Raw genomic sequence first — 26,163 nt, 5'->3', positions numbered from 1 at the left:
TTTAGAACAGGCTGGGGAGCAAAAGCTGCTGAAAACCAATAAAAAGTTTCTAAATGCAGAGACAGTCATAAGGAGGAGGCTGGCAGACAATACCTCCTGCTGTTACAAATAGCATCCTTGTCTGCTTAGCAGCCCTGTAGGTGCAGGATAATTTACTCTTATCATTGACATTGTAAGACATTTTTCTCTTTCCTATTTCCAAAGGGCTGGAAGGAATATAAAAGGGGGGGTGGGGGGAAAGAAGAAGAGTTTTCTGCACAAATTATATCTGTACAGATTTGCTGTTAAGGGCAGCTGTTTCTCAGAGCTGCAAAATATACAGAATTTCATATATCTGATTCTCTGCTAGAAGCACAGGCTAGAAGCCAACTCATCAAAACCTCTATCAAAAATACAATTTTAACATCTGTTTGGACTTTCACTTATCTCACTGCTCCCATACACTATTGATTATCATTATCTGCAAGTCTCTAGTATTCTAAACAGCCACAGCAAAGGGAAATGAAAGTGAGCGTTTTCATACAAAGACAGATAGAGGCTTCTAGGGCAGAATGAAAACTGCTGGTGCTGACTGAAATCCAAGTCTAACTTCATTTCATCTTCTACAAATACACTGTCAATAGAAAGGAATATGGTACAGCCTAAACTAAAATATTTATTAAAACTATAATGAGAAATAAGGGGTTTTGCTAAAAGAGAAAAGGCATTACATTATCAGACAGTTGTTGCTGTTGGCAATACACTTCCTGGGTAGGCTATGATTGGTGTCTTTTTCTTTGCAACAGACCTCTCCTCATACCTTTGGTATATTATGTGTTTGACGGGACAACAGGAGCAGGATATGAAATATACGGTTGGTAGCAGCTCTGTTGGAGGACACAATGAAAGTTTTTGCTTTAGCAAAGTTATCTCATCCTTGCCTTGGAAAACTAAAATCTTCAGAAAGCTAGAACCCCAAACAGGAAGGGTACAGGCCTGAAGCCTTTCCCTCTCCATTCTTCCCAGCTTGAAATACGTAGGTGCTCCTATATCTTCTCCCAAAGAAGTAAGTCTCCCTTTCTTCCCATCCTCCAATACTTATATGAATCCAGGGTAAACTATGTGTATTTTGGAGACTTGCACAGGAGATTTTACAGCCTTCAGTGCTCAAAACCAGGAAGAGCAAGAGAAGAGTCTTCTCTTAATCCTATTGAGTCATCTTTGCACACATCACGATGATCAGTCAGTCTTTCTCCCTTCCTACCTACCACAAGATTATTTCTTCTTTAACTTGCAATTCAAAAAATAGAAAAGAAAATCATCCCATGCTCAAAATTCTACCATGGTAGAAGACAAAAATGAGTCACTGAGATGTTTCAGTCTCTCCGTAGGTTATGGACCAGGGTCAGACAGAAAATTGTTGATATTTGCCAACTGGTTTTGTTCCATCAACGTTTGTACAATTAAGAACCAAAATAAAGAAACTTTCAAGTATACAGATATAAGAACCTAGTGGACTGTATCATCAGAACCACTTGTAGACTAAGGGAACAATTTTTTTGTTTAAGTGTTCAAAGTTCTACAGTCAGGTTTGTTTGTATTCCTCTAGCACAACGTAGACTAACAGCAGATTTTGACTGTTCACAGTGACATACAAAGTAAGATCTAGCAATCATCAGACACCAGAGGAGGGAGGAATCCATACAGAGTTTCTACTATAAGTAACGGTTTATCTACTTTTTGGGGAAAAAATAGTTATTTATTCATGTTTTCAGGTATTGGATCAGGTTTCCCAGAAAGTTTGTGCAGTCTATCTCCACTCTTGGAAGTTTTAAGACATGAATGGTTAAAGCCCTCGTCTGCCCTCATAGTTGACCCTGCTTTGAGCAGGAGGTTGGACTGAATGACCTCGTGAGGTCTTTTCCAAACTGTATTCTCCCATGCTTCTATGTTCTATTGCATAAAAAACCCAGACAAGCAGCATTACAGAATCACAGAATCACAGAATGTTAGGGATTGGAAGGGACCTCGAAAGATCATCTAGTCCAATCCCCCTGCCGGGGCAGGATTGCCTAGACCATATCACACACGAACGCGTCCAGGCGGGTTTTGAATGTCTCCAGAGAAGGAGACTCCATAACTTCTCTGGGCAGCCTGTTCCAGTGTTCAGTTACCCTCACTGTAAACAAGTTTTTCCTCATATTTATGTGGAACCTCCTGTGTTCCAGCTTGCACCCATTGCCCCTTGTCCTGTCAAGGGATGTCACTGAGAAGAGCCTGGCTCCATCCTCATGACACTTGCCCTTTCCATATTTATAAACATTAATGAGGTCACCCCTCAGTCTCCTCTTCTCTAAGCTAAAGAGACCCAGCTCCCTCAGCCTCTCCTCATAAGGGAGATGTTCCACTCCCTTAATCATCTTCGTGGCTCTGCGCTGGACTCTCTCTAGCAGTTCCCTGTCCTTCTTGAACTGAGGGGCCCAGAACTGGATGCAATATTCCAGATGCAGCCTCACCAGGGCAGAGTAGAGGGGAAGGAGAACCTCTCTTGACCTGCTAACCACACCCCTTCTAATACACCCCAGGATGCCATTGGCCTTCTTGGCCACAAGGGCACATTGCTGGCTTATGGTCATCCTGCTGTCCACTAGGACCCCCAGGTCCCTTTCCCCTACGCTGCTCTCCAACAGGTCTGTCCCCAACTTGTACTGGTACATGGGGTTGTTCTTGTCCAGATGCAGGACTCTACACTTGCCCTTGTTATATTTCATTAAGTTTCTCCCTGCCCAACTCTCCAGCCTGTCTAGGTCCCTCTGAATGGCTGCGCAGCCTTCCGGTGCGTCAGCCACTCCTCCCAGTTAGCCCCCAAGATTTCAGTACTACTTCATCTTGTTACCATCCTGCACATCCCAGAGGTTAGCTTCATGATTCACATGTATCAATGTATCTATCACATGAACAATGGTATCTACCCGGTGGAAGAAGACCAAAATGGATGTGGGAACCCAGACAGAGCTCCCACGGAAGTAGGCGATGGTGCAGGTTGCGGGCTGCAGGGAATGCTACAGCGTCTCTGTGGTGACAGGGGGCTGTGTGCGCTGTGAGCAAGTAGATGATCTGCTCGGCCGAACGGCACAGCTGCAAAGCCAGGTTGAAAGACTTCAAGCCGAAGTAGAAAGGCTTAGGAGCATTCGGGAGGCTGAGATGGAGATAGACTGGTGGAGCCAGGCTCTGCCCTCCCTGCAACAAAAATGGGAGCACCTGCCGGAGAGCTCCCAGGATCGAGGGACCCCTGTACTCTGCCCCTCTCAGGTGGAAAACAATAACCTCGAGGAGAGGAGTGAGTGGAGGCAAGTCTATGGCCGTGGCAAAAGGCGAGTGACCTCCTTGCCTACCTTGCCTCCACAGGTGCCTCTGAGCAATAGATATGAAGCCCTAGTGGAATACAGCCGGTCCAACGGGGATGTGGTGGAGAGGCAACCTATATCAGAGGTCCCACCACAGTCAGAAAAACCTGACGGGTGTATAGCTACCTCCTCCACAAGGAAGAAGAGAAGAGTTTTAGTGGTTGGAGACTCCTTCCTAAAGGGACCTGAGGGCCCAATATGCAGAGCTGACTCCCATCACAGGGAGGTCTGCAGCCTGCCTGGAGCCCGAATCAGGGATATCACCAGGAAACTCCCCAACCTGGTGAAGGCCACAGACTACTACCCCCTGCTGATCTTCCAGACAGGTGGGGAAGAAGCTGCATCCCATAGTCTGAGGGGGATGAAGAAAGACTACAAGGCCCTAGGATGGTTGGTGAAAGAGTCTGGGGCACAAGTTGTTTTCTCCTCCCTCCTTCCATTTTCAGGTGATGAAGTGGGATGGAACAGTAGGATTCTCTCTATTAACGCCTGGCTACGAGACTGGTGCTACAGGCAGGGCTTTGGGTTCTTTGATAATGGCTGGTTTTATAGGACAACAGGTGTGACAGTGATACATGGGAAAGGTTTATGTCGTAGGGGCAAAAGGGTTCTGGGACAGGAATTAGCAGGGCTCATTCGGAGAGCTTTAAACTAGATTCGAAGGGGGATGGGGTAGTAGCTGGGCTTGCAACACTGGGGCAACGCTCTAGTGTTGAGGTAGACCAGGAGGCCTCCCATCCCCCTGGGGTCAAATCGGTGTGCCCAGCTCGCTCCCTGAAATGCCTGTACACCAATGCACGCAGCATGGGGAATAATCAGGAGGAGTTAGAAATCCGTGTTCGGTCGGGGGGCTATGATCTAGTGGCAATTACAGAGACTTGGTGGGACGCCTCGCATGACTGGAATGTGGTCATGGATGGCTATGTCCTGTTCAGGAAAGACAGGTCGCTAAGGAGAGGTGGTGGAGTTGCTCTTTATGTGAGTGAGCAGCTAGAATGTATTGAGTTCTGTCCAGGGGCGGATCAGGAGCGAGTTGAGAGTTTGTGGGTGTGAATTAAGGGGCAGGCTGGCAGGGGTGATACTGTTGTGGGTGTCTATTACAGGCCACCTGATCAGGATGAGGAGGGTGATGAGGCCTTCTACAGGCAGCTGAGAGCAGTCTCTCAATTACAGGGCCTGGTTGTTGTGGGGGATTTCAACTACCCTGATATTTGCTGGGAGGCCTACTCAGCCAGCCATCCCCAGTCCAGGCGGTTCCTCCAGTGCGTTGATGATAACTTTCTGATGCAAATGGTGGATGAGCCAACTAGGAGAGGAGCGCTGCTGGATCTGATCCTCACTAACAAGGAGGGTCTGGTTGAAGAGGTGAAGGTTGAGGGCAGCCTTGGTTGTAGTGACCATGAGATGGTAGAGTTCAGGATCTCATGTGGCAGGAACAGAATAGCTAGCAGAATCGCAACCCTGAACTTCAGGAGGGCCAACTTTGGTGTTTGCAAGCAATTGCTAGGGGAAATCCCATGGGACAGGGTTCTAGAAGGTAAGGGGGCCCAAGATAGTTGGTTAGCATTCAAGGACTGCTTCTTCCGAGCTCAAGATCAGAGCATCCCAACAGGTAGGAAGTCAAGGAAGGGTAGCAGGAGACCTGCATGGTTGAACAGGGAACTGCTGGTCAAACTCAAGTGGAAGAAGAGGGTGTACAGATCGTGGAAGGAGGGGCTGGCCACTTGGGAGGAATATAAGACTGTTGTCAGAGGATGTAGGGAGGCAACTAGGAAAGCTAAGGCCTCCTTGGAATTAAACCTTGCAAGAGAGGTCAAGGACAACAGAAAGGGCTTCTTCAAATACATTGCAGGTAAAGCCAACACTAGAGGCAATGTAGGCCCACTGATGAATGAGGTGGGGGCCCTGGAGACAGAGGATAAAAAGAAGGCGGAGTTACTGAATGCCTTCTTTGCCTCTGTCTATACTGTTGGAGGCTGTACTGAGGAGCCCCGGACCCCTGAGGCCCCAGAAGAAGTCAGGTTAGAGGAGGAATCTGTCTTGGTTGATGAGGGCTGGGTCAGGGACCAATTAAGCAACCTGGACGTCCATAAATCCATGGGCCCTGATGGGATGCACCCGCGGGTGCTGAGGGAGCTGGCGGAAGTCATTGCTAGGCCACTCTCCATCATCTTTGCTAAGTCGTGGGCAACGGGAGAGGTGCCTGAGGACTGGAGGAAAGCGAATGTCACTCCAGTCTTCAAAAAGGGCAAGAAGGAGGACCCGGGGAACTATAGACCGGTCAGCCTCACCTCCATCCCCGGAAAGGTGATGGAGCAACTTGTTCTTGGTGCTGTCTCTAGGCACATCAAGGATAGGGGGATCATTAGGGGCAGTCAACATGGCTTCACCAAGGGGAAGTCATGCTTAACCAACTTGATAGCCTTTTATGAGGATGTTACCCGGTGGATAGATGATGGTAAAGCTGTGGATGTGGTCTATCTGGATTTCAGTAAAGCGTTTGACACGGTCTCCCACAGCATCCTCGCAGCTAAACTGAGGAAGTGTGGTCTGGATGATCGGGTAGTGAGGTGGATTGTGAACTGGCTGAAGGAAAGAAGCCAGAGGGTAGTGGTCAGTGGAACAGAGTCCAGTTGGAGGTCTGTGTCTAGCGGAGTCCCGCAAGGGTCGGTTCTGGGACCAGTTCTATTCAATATATTCATTAATGACTTGGATGAGGGATTAGAGTGCACTGTCAGCAAGTTCGCTGATGACACCAAACTGGGAGGAGTGGCTGACACAACGGAAGGCTGCGCAGCCATTCAGAGAGATCTGGACAGGCTGGAGAGTTGGGCGGGGAGAAATTTAATGAAATATAACAAGGGCAAGTGTAGAGTCCTGCATCTGGGCAAGAACAACCCCATGTACCAGTACAAGTTGGGGACAGACCTGTTGGAGAGCAGCGTAGGGGAAAGGGACCTGGGGGTCCTAGTGGACAGCAGGATGACCATGAGCCAGCAGTATGCCCTTGTGGCCAAGAAGGCCAATGGCATCCTGGGGTGTATTAGAAGGGGTGTGGTTGGTAGGTCGAGAGAGGTTCTCCTCCCCCTCTACTCTGCCCTGGTGAGGCTGCATCTGGAATATTGCATCCAGTTCTGGGCCCCTCAGTTCAAGAAGGACAGGGAACTGCTAGAGAGAGTCCAGCGCAGAGCCACGAAGATGATTAAGGGAGTGGAACATCTCCCTTATGAGGAGAGGCTGAGGGAGCTGGGTCTCTTTAGCTTGGAGAAGAGGAGACTGAGGGGTGACCTCATCAATGTTTATAAATATGTAAAGGGCAAGTGTCAAGAGGATGGAGCCAGGCTCTTCTCAGTGACATCCCTTGACAGGACAAGGGGCAATGGGTGCAAGCTGGAACACAGGAGGTTCCACTTAAATTTGAGGAAAAACTTCTTTACTGTAAGGGTGACTGAACACTGGAACAGGCTGCCCAGAGAGGTTGTGGAGTCTCCTTCTCTGGAGACATTCAAAACCCGCCTGGACGCGTTCGTGTGTGATATGGTCTAGGCAATCCTGCCCCAGCAGGGGGATTGGACTAGATGATCTTTTGAGGTCCCTTCCAATCACTAACATTCTGTGATTCTGTGATTCTGTGATTCTGTATGTGAATTAAGAGGCAAAAGGAAAAAGATGGGGCAAACAGGACAAAAAGAAGGAATATTTTCTGTCTCTTTCCATTCAAAACACAGCTCATTCAGAAGTCTCTTTCCACCCTGTCGGAAAACAGCTCACAGTGAAAACAGAAGCCCTCTTAATTTGATGCAGAATAAAATACTACACTTTCTCATTATGAAAGTTGGATCTACAACCCTGAAAAGCATTAAACACCACAGATGTTTCAATCATAGAACAGTTACATGATTTCATGCCACACTAATCCGTAAAAGGAGTAGGCAACAATGTCCAAGATTCCTCATTTGTTCCTGCATTAAGATGGCCCATAACTACAAGCCAGCCTTCAGCTTAATATATGATAAACAGCTTAGCTGTAGTCTGGTGTGCTATTTTATAGACAGTGTAGAAAGATATGTGAGCTCAGTTTAAATGCTATGCACTATGAAGAATGGCCAGATAAAATATTTTTACATACCATTTACACTACTGATTAGCAATAGATTATACATATAAATCCAAATATGATTGCTGAATAGACTGTTTGTCTTGGCCTCAGTAATTTATGGCGAATATCACTTTTATCCAACAAAACAGAAAAGTAAAATGTGCAAATTAGCTTCACAGATGGTGTTTGAAATGAAGCACATTGCGTTCTAACATACCGACCTTCTAGACACTGGATGGCCAAGAGCATCCTGAATTCAAACACCCGTCACCTATCTATTTATGCCAGCAAATTTCTTTTAAAAGATGTACACACATATACACAAATGTATGTACATACATATGTAATTTGTATGAGGGTATGCACGTATATAGACCATAGAACATTCTGCAGAATCACCCAAATCACTGGAGCTGCAAGAGTGTAAAAAGTCTCAGGAGATCCCTGTAGCATAAGTGCCATATACTCTGGCATACTCTTTTGCCAGGTGCTCTCCAGTGACCAAATGATGCAAAGATTCCTTCCTGAGGAGTCTCATCTCCTTGGACTGTGGAGATGTACTTAAAACTGCAGGCTTCTACACACAGGGAGGAAGCACTTGACCCGTTGGCAGGGGGGGAGATATTTTGGACACAACAGAACCGAGTGGCACCAATACTTACTTGGCAGGCATTATAAATCAACTGATGTTCCAATTTTTTGATCCCTAGAATCTGCTGAAACATTTCATAAAGCTGTTCCTTGCTCAGAATCAGCTCCGACACAGCACTTAAGGCCATTCTATTCGTCTGTTTGCAAAAGTCCTCTTCTCCCCTGTATATGGCATCGTATTTGGCTAGCCAAGAACTTAACACTGTCTCTTTGCTTAATCCATCGATTTCTGGCAAACTTCGGACTCTCTTTTCTATGTTTTTCTTAAAAACATCTCTAAAGTCATTTGCAGAACATCCTCCGCTGTGAACCATTCTTGCAACCCGGTCACTCTTGAGAAATACCTTTTAAAATAAAGGAAGAGGGAAAAAAAAGAAACAGAAAAAGTTAGTCATGGAAACAAACACAAAACAAACCCTTATAAAGGGATTACAAGCTAATATTTTGCTTCTATGTAAGATGGCTTTATAAGGAAGAGTTATACAGGCCAAGTTTGCTATTTTTTCATAAAAATCAAGTGAACATGTTGAAAAAGTAAGCTTCTGCATTGAATAAGTACTTAAACTAAGTAGCTTTTAAAGTATTTATGCATAAATTTACAATAGCTAAGCTAGAATGAAGTTTGAAATAACAGCAGCTAATTTAAAATTTAATGAATCTTTTCTCCATGAAAACCGCAGAAGTCTAAAGATACTTGTAAGTAACTCATAGATAAGCTACACTGTCTCAAAACTTGGGAGGATGAGTTAAAATACGATTTTTGAGCCAGCCAAGAATCTCATGGAAGATGACACAGAAATCCAGGAAAAAAAAATACTGGAGAAAGACTACATCAATATTAACCATAGAAAGAAGAAAGACTCAAAGATACAGAACTGTTTCTACTACTGTAGATACAATACTGGAGACACAATATGGGATTCTCTGTGTAAAAAATCCAAACAAAAACCAGCACAAAAAACCCCCTCCCAAGTACGCATACTCTAAGATATGACAAGGCAAATTACAACAAACCAATTAAATCAGCATTCTTTAAGAACTTTTCAGTGTTCAAGGACAGTTCATTCATCTCTTCTTCTAACATGGGCCTTGGCAAGGTTGATCTTTCCAGCCACCGTGTGTGGACAGCTCATTTATAGCAGCAAGTCTCATGAAACTGTTCCTCTACAAAATGCAGCCAACAAAAAGATGACCACTGCAGCACGCTCATCTGCATAAACAACTGATGTCTGCCTTGGACAAGGGATAAACTGCATCATGTCATTGAATGAGTAACTCAGGGAAAACCACCTGGCTTCTTGCAGCAGAGTAAGATGGGTCGAGGCCCTCCACCCTGCAAGGCTTGGCTGCTGGGGACTGCTCGGGTGCCACACCAATACCCCAAGTAGAGCTGAAATACAAAAAACATATACTACGTAGTCTAAACAGATTTCCTATCCATCACCTTTGTGACTGTTTGCTTTTTTTCAATCAGATGCTATGAAGTGGAAGATGAGTTAACGATGCATTTTCAGATAGACTTTTTAGTCACCAAGAGCTATGAGAATGCAATGATGGCACAGTACAGAAGGCTGCAGATAACGCCTAAAAGTACTTGCCCAAACAGATTATTAAAAAAAAAAACCATCACCAATATCTGCTAATCACATTTTATGCTCTAACTGTACCATGATAGATTTCCTTTTTTTTGGAAACATCAATATCTAAGGTTAAATTCTTATCCATAAAAGGACCTGACTTGGTTACTATCAATTAATGCTGATATTAATTTCCTCAAAATGCTACACAAATATTGAATCTTATTTCAAAATAAATCAGAAATTCCACTCAGCAATAAAACTTATCAACACAAACAGGTACAAGGATATTAAGCCTTTCCTTGGTGTAACAGTCTGCAATTACAATTGATTCATTACTCCAACAGCTTCACAGGCAAGCAAACAGAAAAAAAAAATTTAAAAAAGATTACTTCAAACTAACGTCAGCTACTTTGTACTGTTCATAAACATCATTAAATCTTCCATCATATTAGTTTGCATACCCAATGAGAGACAAGCAGATGCAGAAGAAAGAGTGAAATTAAGAATATTTATAGGCTCTTCCCTTCCAAAAATCTCATGTTTATCCAAGACTACATGACCCTATGTATTGCTAATATAACTGGATCAGTCTAATAAAAAAAAGAAGGCGCAAATTACACACTGTAAGATCATCAGAATATCATTCACCTTTCATTACCTTCTTTCAGTCATATTATTCCAAGCCATTTTGGATTTGGATTTTGGATTAATGGCTGAAAAGCTGCTAGCATTTCCCTTGACTTATGAACCAGAGTAATTTAAAATTTATTTCTGATTTTGAAGTTGATTTTCTAGGAGACTGCAGGAAAAATTGGTTCCATTTTTTCAACACTTGCCCGTGGAAGGGGAGCACTATTGCAACACTTGGTGCCCGCAACATTGACAAAATGATGGCATGCTCATGTTGGGCAAAACAACAGGTATGTGCAAAGACAAAGTACAATTTGCATGTATCCCTGACCTTAAAATGTTCCCTTCTGAAGTGTTTCGGGTCACAAACTGTATTTTTATTAAATTTCCAAAAATTATTCCAAGAAAATTATTTCACAAAATATATGGCTGATATTAAAGGAAATTACTCAAAATATAAACCTAAGGTGTGAATAACAGACTACAAAAAGTACATGGTTGGTTCTGAAAAGGAATCCATTGAACCTAAAGCTCTTATTGCACTATTCCTTTTTGAGTGTCAATTTACCAAAAATTTTTCCTGAGGGAAAAAAAAATGTAACATCATATTTAAAATGAACTACTTGTATTTGAGATAATTAAAAAGTAATTTCATTTGAAGAGAAAGACTCAATTTTCAAGACTTTGCAACAGAAAACCATAAAAGAATGAAAATTCAGTTAGAAGTGTACCATATGTGCCTCAAATTTGACACAGTAAAATGCATTAAAAAGCTATTAAATGTCTCATTATTCCTGTTCCTGAAAGACATATGGTACGCTTCATGCTAAATGCAAAATCCTTTGCTTCAGTTATATTTCTTGAGATTTGTCTCCTCAGTTTCAAAGCTTTTCTGAGCTGTTTTATGGCTACTTGTTTTTAAAAAATTCTAAATAAAAGTTTATGGGAATTGCTACTAAACGGAGAATGGCATGCCACCAGTTTCATGCCAATGGAATTATTGTTGCCACCATTGTTCCAGAAAGCCCATCTGGCTGAGTATCTGTGGGTCCAGAGTCTAGGGATACATACATGCTTTACAACACTGGTGATACTTTCTTGGCAGCATTCATTTTTACAATGAAATATATAAGCTTTTGCAGTAGTCTTAACATAGTCCAACACTTTTTCTTCAACGTGGATTAGATGCGCAGCCCAATCATCCCCATTAGGGAAAATATTTGTGTTGATATCTATCTTTAAAGCAAAATACTAATTAATTACATTCACTAAATTGTCGGCTTTTCTTTCCATTATTCCTGTATTTGGATTGTCTGAACGCTAGACTTAGTTCTAATTAAACAACCATTCAAAAACCTCCAGTGTTAAAATGTTATCTTACGTCTCTCAACACTAAGGGGGAACTGGAGAGAAAAAAATATTAGAAGTTTGAATATAAAATATAAAATACCAGAAAAAGTTATTGTGGGGACAAAGAAAATTTCTACAGGGAACTAGATTTGACAGATCAGCCATGATCTTTTGGAAACCCTTCTATTATTTAGAAAAAGTACAATGATGACACAAAACTGGGAGGAGTGGCTGACACACCACAAGGCTGTGCTGCCATTCAGAGAGACCTCGGTCTTTAATGTCAAGACCGGTTGTCCTTAGGAGACTCAGCCCCCAGAGCCTGAAGTTAGGGACGGGGGGCTGTGTGAACCTCCCGTAATCCAGGAGGAGACGGTTAGTGACCTGCTGTGCCAGTTGGACACCCACAAGGCTATGGGCCCGGATGGGATTCACCCCAGAGTAATGAAGGAACTGGCAAATGAACTTGCCAAACCACTCTCGATTATCTACCGGCAGTCCTGGTTAACTGGAGAAGTTCCAGCTGACTGGAAATTAGCAAATGTAATGCCCATCTACAAGAAGGGTCAGAAGGATGATGCAGGGAACTATAGGCCTGTCAGCCTGACCTTGGTGCCAGGCAAGGTGATGGAACAGTTCATCCTGAGTGCCATTACACGGCACATGCAGGACAATCGGGGCATCGGGGCCAGCCAACATGGATTCATGAAAGGCAGGTGCTGCTTGACCAACCTGGTCTCCTTCTATGACAGTGACCCGCTTAGTAGATGAGGGCAGGGCTGTGGATGTAGTCTATCTAGACTTCAGTAAGGCATTCGACACTGTCTCCCACAGCATCCTCCTAGACAAACTAGCTGTCAGGGGCTTGGATGGGTGGACTCTTCAATGGGTTAAAAAATTGGCTGGATGCCGAGCCTAGAGAGTGGTGGTGAATGGGGCAAAGTCCAACTGGCGGCCGGTCACTAGCGGTGTTCCCCAGGGCTCAGTTCTGGGGCCGGTGCTGTTCAATATCTTTATAAATGATCTAGACGTAGGGATTGAGTGCACCCTCAGTAAATTTGCAGATGACACCAAGCTGGGTGGCAGTGTCTATCTGCTGGAGGGTAGGAAGGCCCTACAGAGGGATGTGGACAGGTTAGATAGATGGGCCGAGACCAACGGCATGAGGTTCAACAAGAACAAGTGCCGGGTCTTACACTTCAGCCACAACAACCCCATGCAGCGCTACAGGCTGGGGGAAGAGTGGTTAGAAAGCGGCCTGGTGGAAAGAGACCTGGGGGTGCTGATCGACAGCCGGCTAAACATGAGCCAGCAGTGTGCCCAGGTGGCCAAGAAGGCCAATGGCATCCTGGCCTCTATTAAGAATAGTGTAGCCAGCCAGTCTAGGGAAGTGATCGTCCCTCTGTACTCGGCACTGGTGAGGCCGCATCTTGAGTACTGTGTTCGGTTCTGGGCCCCGCACTTCAAGAAAGATGTTGAGGTGTTGGAGCGAGTCCAGAGGAGGGTGACCAAGCTGGTGAAGGGTCTGGAGGGTCTGACTTACGAGGAACGGCTGAGGGAGCTGGGGTTGTTTAGCCTGGAGAAGAGGAGGCTCCGAGGTGACCTTATTGCAGTCTACAACTACCTGAAGGGAGGTTGTAGAGAAGTGGGTGTCAGCCTCTTTTCCCGGGCAACTAGCGATAGGACAAGAGGACATAGCCTCAAGCTTCGCCAGGGGAGGTTCAGGTTGGACATTAGGAAGAATTTCTTCTCAGAAAGGGTTATTAGACATTGGAATGGGCTGCCCAGGGAGGTGGTGGAGTCACCATCTCTGGATGTGTTTAAGAAAAGACTGGACATGGCCCGATGTCAGGGCAATGGTTGGACTCGATGATCCCAAAGGTCTCTTCCAACCTGATTGATTTTGTGATTCTATGATCATACCTACAACTGTCACCTAACTTGTAGTTGCACGACACAGATGTACAGTATGTACAGAAAGAGAAGGCACACCTACTCTTTTTTTTTCTAGTTGACAGGGTGGTGGCAGGGCAACAGTTGGACTCGATGATCCCTGAGGTTTCTTCCAACCGGGCTGATTCTGTGAGAGTTGGGTGGGGAGAAATTTAATGAAATATAACAAGGACAAGTGTAGAGTCCTGCATCTGGGCAAGAACAACCCCAGGTATGAGTACAAGTTGGGGACAGACCTGTTGGAGAGCAGCGTAGGGGAAAGGGACCTCGGGGTCCTAGTGGACAGCAGGATGACCATGAGCCAGCAATGTGCCCTTGTGGCCAAGAAGGCCAATGGCATCCTGGGCTGTATTAGAAGGGGTGTGGTTGGTAGGTCAAGAGAGGTTCTCCTTCCCCTCTACTCTGCCCTGGCGAGGCCGCAATGTTGTGTCCAGTTCTGGGCCCCTCAGTTCAAGAAGGACAGCGAACTGCTAGAGAGAGTCCAGCGCAGAGCCACGAAGATGATTAAGGGGGTGGAACATCTCCCTTATGGGGAGAGGCTGAGGGAGCTGGGTCTCTTTAGCTTAGAGAAGAGGAGACTGAGGGGTGACCTCATGAATGTTTATAAATATGGAAAGGGCAAGTGTCATGAGGATGGAGCCAGGCTCTTCTCAGTGACATCCCTTGACAGGACAAGGGGCAATGGGTGCAAGCTGGAACACAGGAGGTTCCACATAAATATGAGGAAAAACTTCTTTACGGTGAGGGTGACCGAACACTGGAACAGGCTGCCCAGAGAGCTTGTGGAGTCTCCTTCTCTGGAGACATTCAAAACCCGCCTGGACGCGTTCCTGTGCGATATGATCTAGGTAATCCTGCTCTGGCAGGGGGATTGGACTAGATGATCTTTCGAGGTCCCTTCCAATCCCTAACATTCTGTGATTCTGTGATCTGTGTAATTCACATTATTTAGAGCCCTTCTAAATACTCTTGGACTGAGACGTACATAGTCTTTGATGAATAAAGTTCTCCTCACAGAATCACAGAATCACAGAATGTTAAGGATAAAGTCATATCATAGTCATTCAAAGATGATCAGGTAAGGAATTATTAAAAAAAAACCACCTCAATTTCCTCTTCCCTTATAATTACAGTAAGAATTATCATTTGCATCTATTTACTGAAGCATGGTTTAAATTCACTTTTTTCCAATCATTATACATACGCAATTTCATCTGTTGCAAATGCTAGTAAAAAGCTTAATTCAAAATAGTCTTTAGTACTAGATAGTTACATTAAAAGTATATTTCTGTTTAAAGATGAAAGATCATTATTTAGCAGTGCCTACAACTTGAGAAATATTAATCAAAGAACTGCTTTTACATCTTTTAGCACATACCCCTTGCATAACATTTCTATTTATTGAACATCATACCAAATTTAACTAATTATATATGCAGGCAACACAAACATGATAATCTTATTCTCTACTGTAAAGCTTAGAAAAAATATAAGCGATATGCAAAAGAGTTTGCATAAACTCAGTTGTAGATAACCTTTGCCTTTTCTTTGTAAACGGATTAAATATGAGGCCCATTAGGCCATGCATTACAAACTTTTATACCTGTTTTCTTTCATTTGAAAGACACATACTGATGGAGTTTTCTATTAAAGTTTGGAAGAAAAAACCCCAACAAAATAGTTATAAATATCTATAATGTTTCTACCAGTTTGTATAAGTGGTGTCATTAAAAAAACCCCACATTTTGTAATTCTGCTACACATACCAATAAAATATGACCTTTCAGCTACTTGCTTATATATAAGTTGTAGCAGAGGCTGACTCAGCTCCAGGCACAGCACCAACTGGCAACATACTAGGCTTGCACTGACCAAATTATTTTACAATTATTCTCAGGCAGAAAACTTTGCAAAAGGGTTTGATGAAGACAAAATTTATGATCTAAGCCCCCCACACTTTCTAAACAAAAAGTGTGCTTTAAACAGTACATTACCTCAAAAGGGAAAAATATGTATACAATAGGATTTTTAACCAAAATCTCACTTTCATAGTAACATTCTGTTCCAAAGTAAAAAACAGAAAGAACTCTCTCCCCTCACCCATATTTTTGATTGCAAAAATATTGTGTCTAAAATACAAACCTCTTGCACAACACCACTCATATCTGGTATATCCAGTGCTATAAAATAAAAATCCTTGTTTTTGTAGGTAATAAGTTATAATGAACACTTTTTTCAACACAAAATTGCCGCCTTATTAACCATGTGAAAACTGAAATTTTAGTTTCAGGGTGTGTGTGTATATATAGAGAGATATAAATATGCATATTTGTCTATGTAATGCATGTGTGTATACACACAGACAGAGAAAAGCATTGCAGTCCATCATGTTCATCCATTACCCATCTTGGAGAGAAATTGAATTCAGCTATAACTTATTGCTTCTTACGTTTTGTGTACAAGTTTTGTGTGGTAACATAGGATTTTGTTTAAGCAAAACTTTGTCTGCTCTTTTAAAATTCAAAATGTTACTGAGAAGGGCAGAAGGACCACAAGAATGATTTCTCAGTCTCTGGAAAGGAAACTCCTTACTCATCTGGCCCCTGTACACCTTCGGGTAGTGCAACTGCACAGACATTCTCCTCTTCATTAAGCAAAGCCGCACTGGGAACTTAATTTGCCACAAGAGCAGCTAGAGATATTTCTTCAGTTTCGACAATCACTGCTGTTCCTCTAGCTTTGAGGAGATCACATTTACACTCTAGACACATCTTATGTCTTAACAGTCAGGGCTCAATGCACTTCTCATGGAAAAGATGGCTGCAGCTCAAAATGCACACTACATCTCTGGGACAGTAAACTTCTAGACATACTAGATATTATCTGAACCAGCTTCCTTCTCACCTTTCTTTACAACACATAGTTCAAGCTTCCTAATAGCTTTTCCCACTTCTGTTAAATTCTGGCATTACTCAATCCAAGCTCTTGGTATCCTGCATGTTCCAGCACAGTAATAGGTGGAATAAAACACCACAGCCCTTATACACCAAGAGAGCCTCTAAATAATAGTTCACCTAGGAGTTGTGGTAGCTTCCTACTTCTATTGCTATGCTACTTGTATGCCATTCTGAATTAAGCATAAAATGCCCTTGTCTTCCAGACTACCAATCACAGCTGTAACAGTATCCTCTGCACTGATGTAGACGATAGGAAACGCTTCATTACCTACACTTGGACATTTATAAGTGATTGCACCAATTGCTCCAACTGATGCTGGACACTTCATTTTGCTTGTGAAAGTACACTCTCTCCTTCTAATCAGGACTATCCACATCTCTGTTTCTGTTGGCCTCCTAAGGCTTGCTAAGGAGCTGCAAGCACTGCAGTGTGGTCATCTGGGTATCACCACCAATCCAGACACATTCTTTAATGGTGAAGTTCTTCCAAAGACTCTGCCAGGTGCTGACTCCCACATTGTCCTCTTCCCAGCCTGGAACAAAATGCTTAGGCAAGCAACTCCCAATCCATGGGCTTGTGATCAAAGCAGACAGGGCACCATCAAGATTGTAAAGCATAACCACTGGGAGGATTTGGCCTCTCCAAGTCCCAGTCACATCCTGTTCATGAAGAAATACACTTTAAGGGCATTTTTTCCCAGTTGGATTTGGAGCTTGTCACAGAGGCACAGTCTGCTGGGAGTTGTGTTGCTTCACCCTATTACCGCCACCAGCGATGGCACTACTGCTCTTCAGCTGGTGGGATCCTCCTTGGGCAGGTGGGATACACTTCCCATTCCTGTATTTTGTGGTGCTGCCATGTCAATCTCCTGTGCTCAGTGCAGAGAAATAAAGTCAAAAGATTTTGGTGAAGGTGGGGATAGACCCACTGTCCCCAAGATAACAGCTGCCCCAATTTCATCTGCTTGTCATTGTTACTTACTATACAATACTTCAATCCTACATTCATTGAATATCAATGCCCCCACATAAACCTTTAAAGTTTAGTTTAAACTCTCTCTTGGGGAAAAAAAAAAAAATTTCACTGTAAGGCATGTAAGGAAAGTTACATAAGGAAAAAGGACATAAGGACAAAGGACATAAGGAAAGTCCGATAACATCACACATTCCGCCTTTCCAGTGTTTCCAGGGCTTTTAAAACATATTCCACACATTAATTATAAGTGTATTGCTATATGAGGGCCAAATACTGTCTCTCCTACACCAGCTCACGAAGACTGATGAGCCAGCTAGTTAGTTATGTAGATCTCCAATGTATTTATTCATGCCAATGTACTGCATCTGAAGTTTGGGGACATCTTTAAAAAACATTAATGTTAAAACTGATTTTTTTCATATAACTAAGAAAAAAGGTTGTCAGATAAGGCTTACAGATATTTTTCTTTGGAGATTTTTTTCAGGAGAACCCTATCAACCAGATACATACATACGACTACAGAGGGCAGAATTTTGTCCTGAAGGAATCATTCTTGTATTAGTGGGGTTTTTTTCCTTTAAGCTTGCTTGAAACAAAGCTAGAACTATTAATGGCAGCTATGTCATATTGGAAATTGTCAATTAAAATTAAAAAATATAAAATAATAGAAATACCTCTTTGATAAAGGCTGAATAAGGGCAAAAAGGACTTTGATGGAAGTCCAAGGAACACTTAAGTTTGTGAATGCTTTTCAGGTTTCTGAAGTGCTTTTCTGGTGTGTTCTCCACTCAAGCTCCTGATGTGCTGCTTACAGTTACCAGAACTCTCGAGTTTATGACACACAGAATAAATTTTTTAAAAAGGCCAGCAATTTTCAGGGCTAAATTGAGCTCTAAAATTTCTGCAAGACAATAATTCTCTTTCCAGGAACTAAGAGGAATCAAAATAACTTTTTTATTTAAAAATTTTATGTGATGTGCATCATCATGCTGTGCTAGAAGCATTACTTGATGCAAAACAAAGGACTTTTACTGTGTGATATTAAATAGCACCTTTGCTGCTACTGCAGCAGCTCCTCAAAGCTTCCCATACAGAAGCTCATTAGCAACTCTCATAGCAGTCAACAGCTCTCACCCACTTCTTAAAGTGCTTCCTGTTCCACAGGAATAAAAATATTCCCCATTTCAGTCATTAGCATGAACAATGTCCTCTGGGAGCAGCTCACACAGCCCTCAGTAGTTCTATTGTGTTCTGAAACCACACAATGCATCGCACCAAGAATTGAGTCTACTTTGACGAAGGTGCAAAAAACTTCTGACAGCTTGGAGAACAGCTTCCACAGCTACATATTTTAAGAACAAAGGCTTATGCCTAGTAGGAATTAACACATATTGTAACTAACACTGTTTGCTGCTATATCCTGGGGATGCAGAAAAAAACATTGTTTCAGATATTATGTTCTCACTGCACTTACGAGACTCCAGAAAGAAATAAAAAAACACTCCAAAAATTATGAAGTTGATGTTTAGATTAGGTTTAGTCTGATCAAATAATCAGGCTACAAGAACAAGATCATTTCAGGTTAAAAATAAATAGCTTATGCAGTAGCTTTGTACATCTAACAGTACATATTAGTTATTTTTATGCTAGTTGAACAAAATTACCGCATTAGCCATTGAAACAGCATTTATATTCGAAGAAGAGACTAATAGTTACCAATGCATTTTAATAACTACTTTTAATAACTATTGGTGGCTGAACATGAGTGGGAATTGAGCTACTTACTGAGATTTGCTCAGTATTTTGAAATCAGAAGTATTTTTTATGTTTTTTTAAAAAAATATATTTGTAAGACTGGCTTGCAGGTCTTCTTCCCTCCCTTGTTTCCTTTCATCCCCTAAAGCATCCTCCAGGCACTATTTTGATTTTTTTTTCAATGAAATTATCAGAGTTAAAGGGCCATTTTTCTTTATCTGTGTAAGTCTTCAGAACAGAGTCCTTACCTTCAGGTAAAAGCCAAAGATACTGAAATTTTAAGAGATCACACTAATAAACTCCTATTTCTCTATTTAAGTATTTCTGTCATGATTTTTTTAAACACAGGTTTCTTCTCCTAAAAGTATATTACACTGTACAGTTTACCCTAATTCAGGGGACAAAAATGCTGATATAAAAAAAATCTTAAATTTTGGTTAACAGTAGGTTTTTTCGTTTGTTCTTAAGACCTCCTTAAAACATCACATTACATTAAGGTGAGAAAAGGAAATAAAATTTAAAGTAATAAACCATCATCATCTGAAGAGCCATAATCTTAATATTTTTCCTCTTTTTTTCTTTTTTTTAATATCATGTCTACTACCCTTCTGGCGTATATTAAGCTATGATTTCTTCTTATCAAGAGTTAACGGTTCAGAAACCATCACAAGCTGAAATCTTTAGAAGGTTTACTTTGTTTTCTTCAGCTCTTTTGGGCAATATCATAGCTGCACACTGGATATTTCCCACAGCTTAGCAACCAGCTATCTGTAAAAAAAACCCACTAAAAGCCAAACTTTCGTAAATTAAAATGTGTGCTACTGCTCTAGGCTTACATGCTTGTAAGCATACTACATAATACTGTGCACTGGGATTTGTTTCTTTGCCTCCTTTTTCAAATTGGCACAAGCAATTGCCCAAAGTCTTTCCAAATTTCTGTTCCTGATGGCTACACATTTCACAGACTCATGTACTGCAATGTTTGTGCCTTAGGCACAAGAACAAACAGAGCTATAGTGACAATCACCATAAAAAATCCACAAAACTATTTCATCCAGAAGCAGTGTTTTCTCCTGGATTCATTTATTAAAGTTATCCAGACGCCCCTCTGGAACAAGGATATTTATCCTCCTTTCAAGGCTGACAACAGCAACAATAGTTTTTTCACCCTGGTGAGACATAGCAAGTTATATACTGTTGCCTATATGAGAACAGTTGTGGATTACTTTAGCAATAGCTCTACCTCCTACAGCCGCTGCTACCTTCTCTTTAAAAGTACAGTCTCTCCTTCCACCAAGCTCCAGCATTCACCGGCCCTCTGAAGCGTGTTGAGGGACTTTGTGGACTGTGGCATTGGCCCTCAGTTGGTACCAGCACTCCGGAGGAGTCATTCTCCAAATATCACCTGGATGTACAACTCCAAAGTGGTCCAGCTTCCCTCCCGAGTTACGTTGCTCACACAGGCAATGAAAGTTCACATGGTTCAAGATCTGTGCAGGCTGATCCACAGCCACATATTCAACACTGGCAGACACAAAGAAGCAAATCCTCTTCCCCAAAGATGAGGCTCGAGTACCTTTATGCTAGACCCTCCATGTGGGTAATTACAAGCAAGTAATTACAAAAATGACTTCTTGTCTTCCAGTTGTTTATGGCAGGGAGAAATTCACTGACAAACAGGTAAAAGGACAGCAGAAATAGATCTGCATACTTCAAAATGTTGTGATGCTTGGTTTGTTGAAACATAAGAAACAGCCTGCTGTTAAAAGAAGTCTCAGTAATTCTATGCTCAATAATGGGACTGGGACATCTGATCTGCTGCCAGGGAGGAAGTACTGTTCCCTCTGCACATTGCTTTCCTCCTGGCTAGGATATTGTAAGTCTGCTGTTGACAATGCTATGAGATCTGAACTCACACCTATACGGTCCACTCATCATTCCCGTTTAACTGTGGAAATAAATGCATAAATGTCACTGGAGACTGAGCAGTTTCTGTACAGGCCTAGGCTTTTCTATCCAACAGCTCTCTCCTGCTAAAAAAGCCGTATTATCTCTGTTGATGCTTCTCAAGACCTTCAGATATAGGAGAAAGAACAGACTGCACAGAGTGGATCGAGAATAAATCATTAAGTTCAATAGTTCCAAAACAGAAATCACAGAATGGTTAAGGGTTGGAAGGGACCTGTGGAGGATCATCTAGTCCAACCCCCTGCCAAAGCAGGTTCACTTAGAGCACGTTGCACAGGGTCGCATCCAGGCAGGTTTTGAATATCTCCAGAGAAGGAGACTCCACAACTTCCCTGGGCAGCCTGTTCCAGTACAAATGGTACTCTGGTTGTCAGCCTGCTCAGGGGAAGATGTTAATTGCCATCACAGCAAGAGAAACCTAAACTTCATGCTAGACATGAGATGTTTTCAACATCCATCTTTTTAATGTATTGACTGATACAAGCCATAAACACAAGTGAAAGTATTTTATATGGAACAACATGCAACCCCAAAGGGAGGGAAAAGAGTTTTATGCTTTGAAGCACACAGTTGTCTGTTTGCAAGTTAAGTGCAGGGGTTGTCTTGTCACCAACCCATTCTTGTGCTATTTTCCCAGTTTATTCAACACTTGGCAATTAAAGCAGACATGAAACCATTTCAGCATGGAGACACAAAGCAGAGGTTTTCCTTGACCATGTAAGGAACTTCTTCCTCCACTGTGTACGGCTGCAACATGCTCACTGCCCTTGGTTATATACATCTACTTGGCAAAGAAGTAATTTGCAAATCCTCTTTTTGCCAAAGGGCATTTTCTTGGTTAGTAAAGTGAAATTCAGTGAGCATTAGGAGATCATCAACACATTGCTTCCAGAGTTTCTCCCCTCTTTACAGAAGAGCTGAAAACTTGCTCCCCAGTATGCTGGTCTTGCCTGACCAGAACTCCTCCCTTTGGGAACCAATGGAAAGCTCCAGGTGGCGAGAATTTCAAAGGGTCTATTTTAGGTACCATAAGCCAGAAAAAGGCTGTTAACTTGCATGTGTACCACAGCGTGACTTGGAGATATCACTGAAAAAAGGCTTACTCTCACTGTACTATTGGTCCCATTCCTTTTCCGGCAAACAAATTCCAGAAGTAAGGTGTCCGACCCTGGCCATGAGGGAAGAAGGTGAAGGACAACAAAAGCAGCTAGAAATACTAAAGCAGAAAGAAGAAAGAGGAAACTGAAGATTGAAAGAAACAGGCTTCAAAAAGGAAACATATATATACACAAAAACAATGAGTAGCAAAACCAGCCATGCTGAAAGGTTTAGAAAAAAAATTTACTTAGCCTGCTTATTTATTTCACATGATGATTAGTTTATGCATAACGATCTCCTTTTGTACCTGCAAACTTGAGAAAAATACACAGCTGTTCAAATTCAATAGCCCACATTTCCATTCGCCTTGATAAGGAAGTCCTCAGTTTGCTGACTTTTTTGGTGTTTATTTAGTGCTGTACAAAATACAACAAAACCCATCACTTTATCTGTTAGAATAGTGTTTATCTCTAAGGAACAATCTTTCTAGATATAAGATCCAATTTCTTGCATTAACTTTGAGAAAAAGTGAAGTAAATGGGCAAGTACAATAAGGAAGGGAAAACAGTCCTTCATTCACTGTATTTTCCTCTAGAGTCACTTACAGTTCTAATTTTTATTCCACTTGACTGAAAAGTGGAACTTATGTAAGTGACAGTTTTCATCATTGGTGTTGCACTGGGCTTATTTTGTCAGAGATGAAAAGAATTGGCTATTTCATTTCCTTATTACCATTAATGTTCTCCTGCGTTAACCACTTTCACCTAAGTATGGATTAACAGCTATTAGTTTGAATGATCATACTACTATATCTCTATTTTTAAACATGATACCAGGCAGCCTACAGTCAGAGTAGCTCTGCTGAGATACTCTCAGTCCCTATTCCCCACCACCACCCTAAATATTTCCATTTAAAATGAGGACACTGTTTCAGAATATATTTTTTTACTCATCAAGATCACTTTTTCATTTCCAATTTATATATTCTGCCAGTGCAGACGAACGCTCAAAACCCACATGAGCAACCAGAAATTTGGCTGAAGCTACTTGAAACACCATCACATAACTCCATTTTTTTTTCTGTCTCTGTTTTAGCAACCAAAAGAGTGTCAGCAAACTGACAATTTAAGCAATTAACCTGCCACTTTCTTTCCCTGTGTATTTAGTTTTGGTGGTTTATTTTTTGGTGGGGTGGAAGGGATGCTGTTGGGTGGGGAGAAAGGTTAAAGCATTGAGTCCACTCTGTGGTCTAAGGAAACTGGAAAAGCATTGACACACAATGAATACTGCAAAACTTGGATAGTCACTGGAAAACAAAGACAAGAACAGACCCTCTTGAGCCTTGCAAGGCTTACTGATGATGTCTCATCTTTTAATACAGCATCTTTTTCTTACTCCGATCTCCAGGATTTAAGGAAGCAAAACACACATGGGAAAACTCAGCCCCTTTCCATCTAAGGAAAAAACTTGGATGGATATTCCATCTAATGAAGGGTGACATCATTTTAACAGTATTTTTGAGAATTAGATGTAGTGTGAAGAAGTGGCAGAGAGAAAGATCTCAGAGAAAGAACTGCAGCTGTGTATTTCCCATCCCAAAACCAAAAAGAGAGGCTGTCTGCACCTGTCATCTCCTGTATGACTCAACAGCTGCTAGGATAAACCACTACAACTGCTTAAAAAATAATCCCATCATTACTAAAATGATGCAAGTAAGAACAAATAGGCTGAACAGAAGAAAAAAAAGGTAAAAACTGCTGTAGACATCAAGAGCTGTAAGATTTGAGACAAGTAAATAAAGAGATGCAAACAAGAAGATTAAAGGAGGAAAACCCCATCTAGTTGAAAACTTAGCAACGTCTACTCTCAGCGAAGAGAAAAATGAAATGTCTTAGTATTGTATCTCCATCTGTATTTACGCACTAAGCGAAAAGAACCATTCAGAAGAGAATAAGAACAAACAGTCCTACAACCCACGTTTAGCTATGCTACTCACCCATTTTAAACCCTTTTCCACGTGCTGGGAAAGGGCACACTCATCCAGAGGAAAACTCAGAGCACTTAACGCAGGCTCTGCTCAGAAGCACTCCCTGGAGGAATCTCTCCACAATGAGGACAGAGAAGCTTACAAAGATTCATTGTCCAGACTGTTCTACAAAGCATCTCAAGGCAAGCGGTGCAAATGCTTTCCGAAAGTTTCTAAACTGGCCAAACAGAAGACTTCAGATTATTTTGGGAGAAAAAGGATGGAACATCACAGTCAAGTTTAAGTTCAAGATGAAGTGATAGATAATACTTGCTTCACGATGACAACATATTTGGTGTTACAGAAATTGCCTTCTTGCCCCCCCAAAAAAGACAATGTGTACTTCAAAGTGTTTCTGTTTTAAGAGGAAGACATCAATAATGGAACATGAGTGAAAATGTAGGCAAGGACAATGCATCACTAAAATGGGAGTGCTTGGGAAATTGTTTTATTTTTACACTTAGAATGCATTATTATTTGTCTGGACATTTCTCTTACAGCAATACCATCTCATCACTCATTATAACGCATTTCTATCCTGGAAAGTGGTACAAAGGTTATACAGAGCTGTTGGACACTGAGTCAGTGGCATGTAGGATTTAGCTGTTAACTGTAGCCTTATAAATATTTTTATTCCAATACAACTTTCTTAAAAGGTTAGCCTTTATCATAAATACATTCCCTTCTCTCTCCCATTATAAAGTGTAATCTTTGTGTGTCAGAAAACAACAATACATTTTCCTTGGTTAATTTTTCACAAGGGTGATCAATTCATGGTGTTGGTCGAAAAGTTATAATACACATAAAAGCTTCAAAATGCATTCTGAATCTTAAATCCTTCTTTAGATTTAATAATCACACAGCTGGCTACACTTCAGACAGCAATGCTTCAATGGGAAGATTAATGAACATTTGGTCTGCAGTTTAATCCCTCTAGATTTTTGCATGCAAAGTGCAAACTTTTATAAATTAGACTATTTTTATGCATTCCAATTATATGTCAAGGTCCAAATAACTTTAATGGTAACTTTGAGGCTTTTTAGTCATAGTTTGCTCTCTCTTCAGAGTACTTAAGTTTTTGAAAATATTAATTCACTCCACTACAGTATTCTCTAGACCATTTTAAAGATTCTTTTTCAATATATGATCCAAGTCAGAAAGACCTTCAATTTCTTATTTATTTATTCTATATAATCATCAGTTATTTTGCCTTGCTAGCAGTACATTCTATGACAAGGATTTAACTGAGCAAACAATTTAAGACACAAAAGTGAACAGTAACTTCCCTACAGCCACACTAGTCAGTAACTGCCTTGACCTTTTACAGCACCAATTGCAACCTGCCAAGCTCCCACCGCCCCTGGCCTCCGTGGTGGCCATACTGTTCAGATATTGCATAAAGTCCAAAAGGATGCTAGAGCTGAGGTAAGAAAATCTGCAACCAGGCTGGGGTAATAGGGAAGATGTCCACATGGCTTTGTCGTCCTCCCTCAGCATTTCCACATCGATACCTTCCCTTGTCTGTGCTTCTGGAGGGAGATGCTGATAATAGTAGAAAAACCTATGAAACTTCACTTGCAGTTAATGGGGTACTCTGAAATTACAGTCAGAGGAACCTCTTCCTTAAAGCTAACTTTGGCTGTTTACCAAAAGACAAAACCTAGTTACTAATCTGGTGTATTTCAAGATTGTGTGGACGGTTTTGTTGGACAATTGCACGTAGAATAGGAAAAA

The 26,163-nt window shown here is 41.8% G+C and overlaps 1 protein-coding gene across 1 annotated transcript in view; it reads right to left on the bottom strand.

The window, feature by feature from the left end:
* Window positions 1–26,163, bottom strand: part of CADPS2 (calcium dependent secretion activator 2) — a 337,802-nt gene that overhangs the window by 214,020 nt on the left and 97,619 nt on the right. The window contains exon 3 of the mRNA XM_068400325.1: window positions 8,148–8,480. Coding sequence (XP_068256426.1) covers window positions 8,148–8,480 — 333 coding nt within the window. The remainder of the gene's footprint in view (window positions 1–8,147; window positions 8,481–26,163) is intronic.

This window comes from Nyctibius grandis, chromosome 5, assembly GCF_013368605.1.
Source record: "Nyctibius grandis isolate bNycGra1 chromosome 5, bNycGra1.pri, whole genome shotgun sequence".
Classification (NCBI taxonomy): Eukaryota; Metazoa; Chordata; class Aves; order Nyctibiiformes; family Nyctibiidae; genus Nyctibius; species Nyctibius grandis.
The sequence above is the reverse complement of the archived record's forward strand: the minus strand, read 5'-3'. Positions and strand labels throughout refer to the sequence as shown.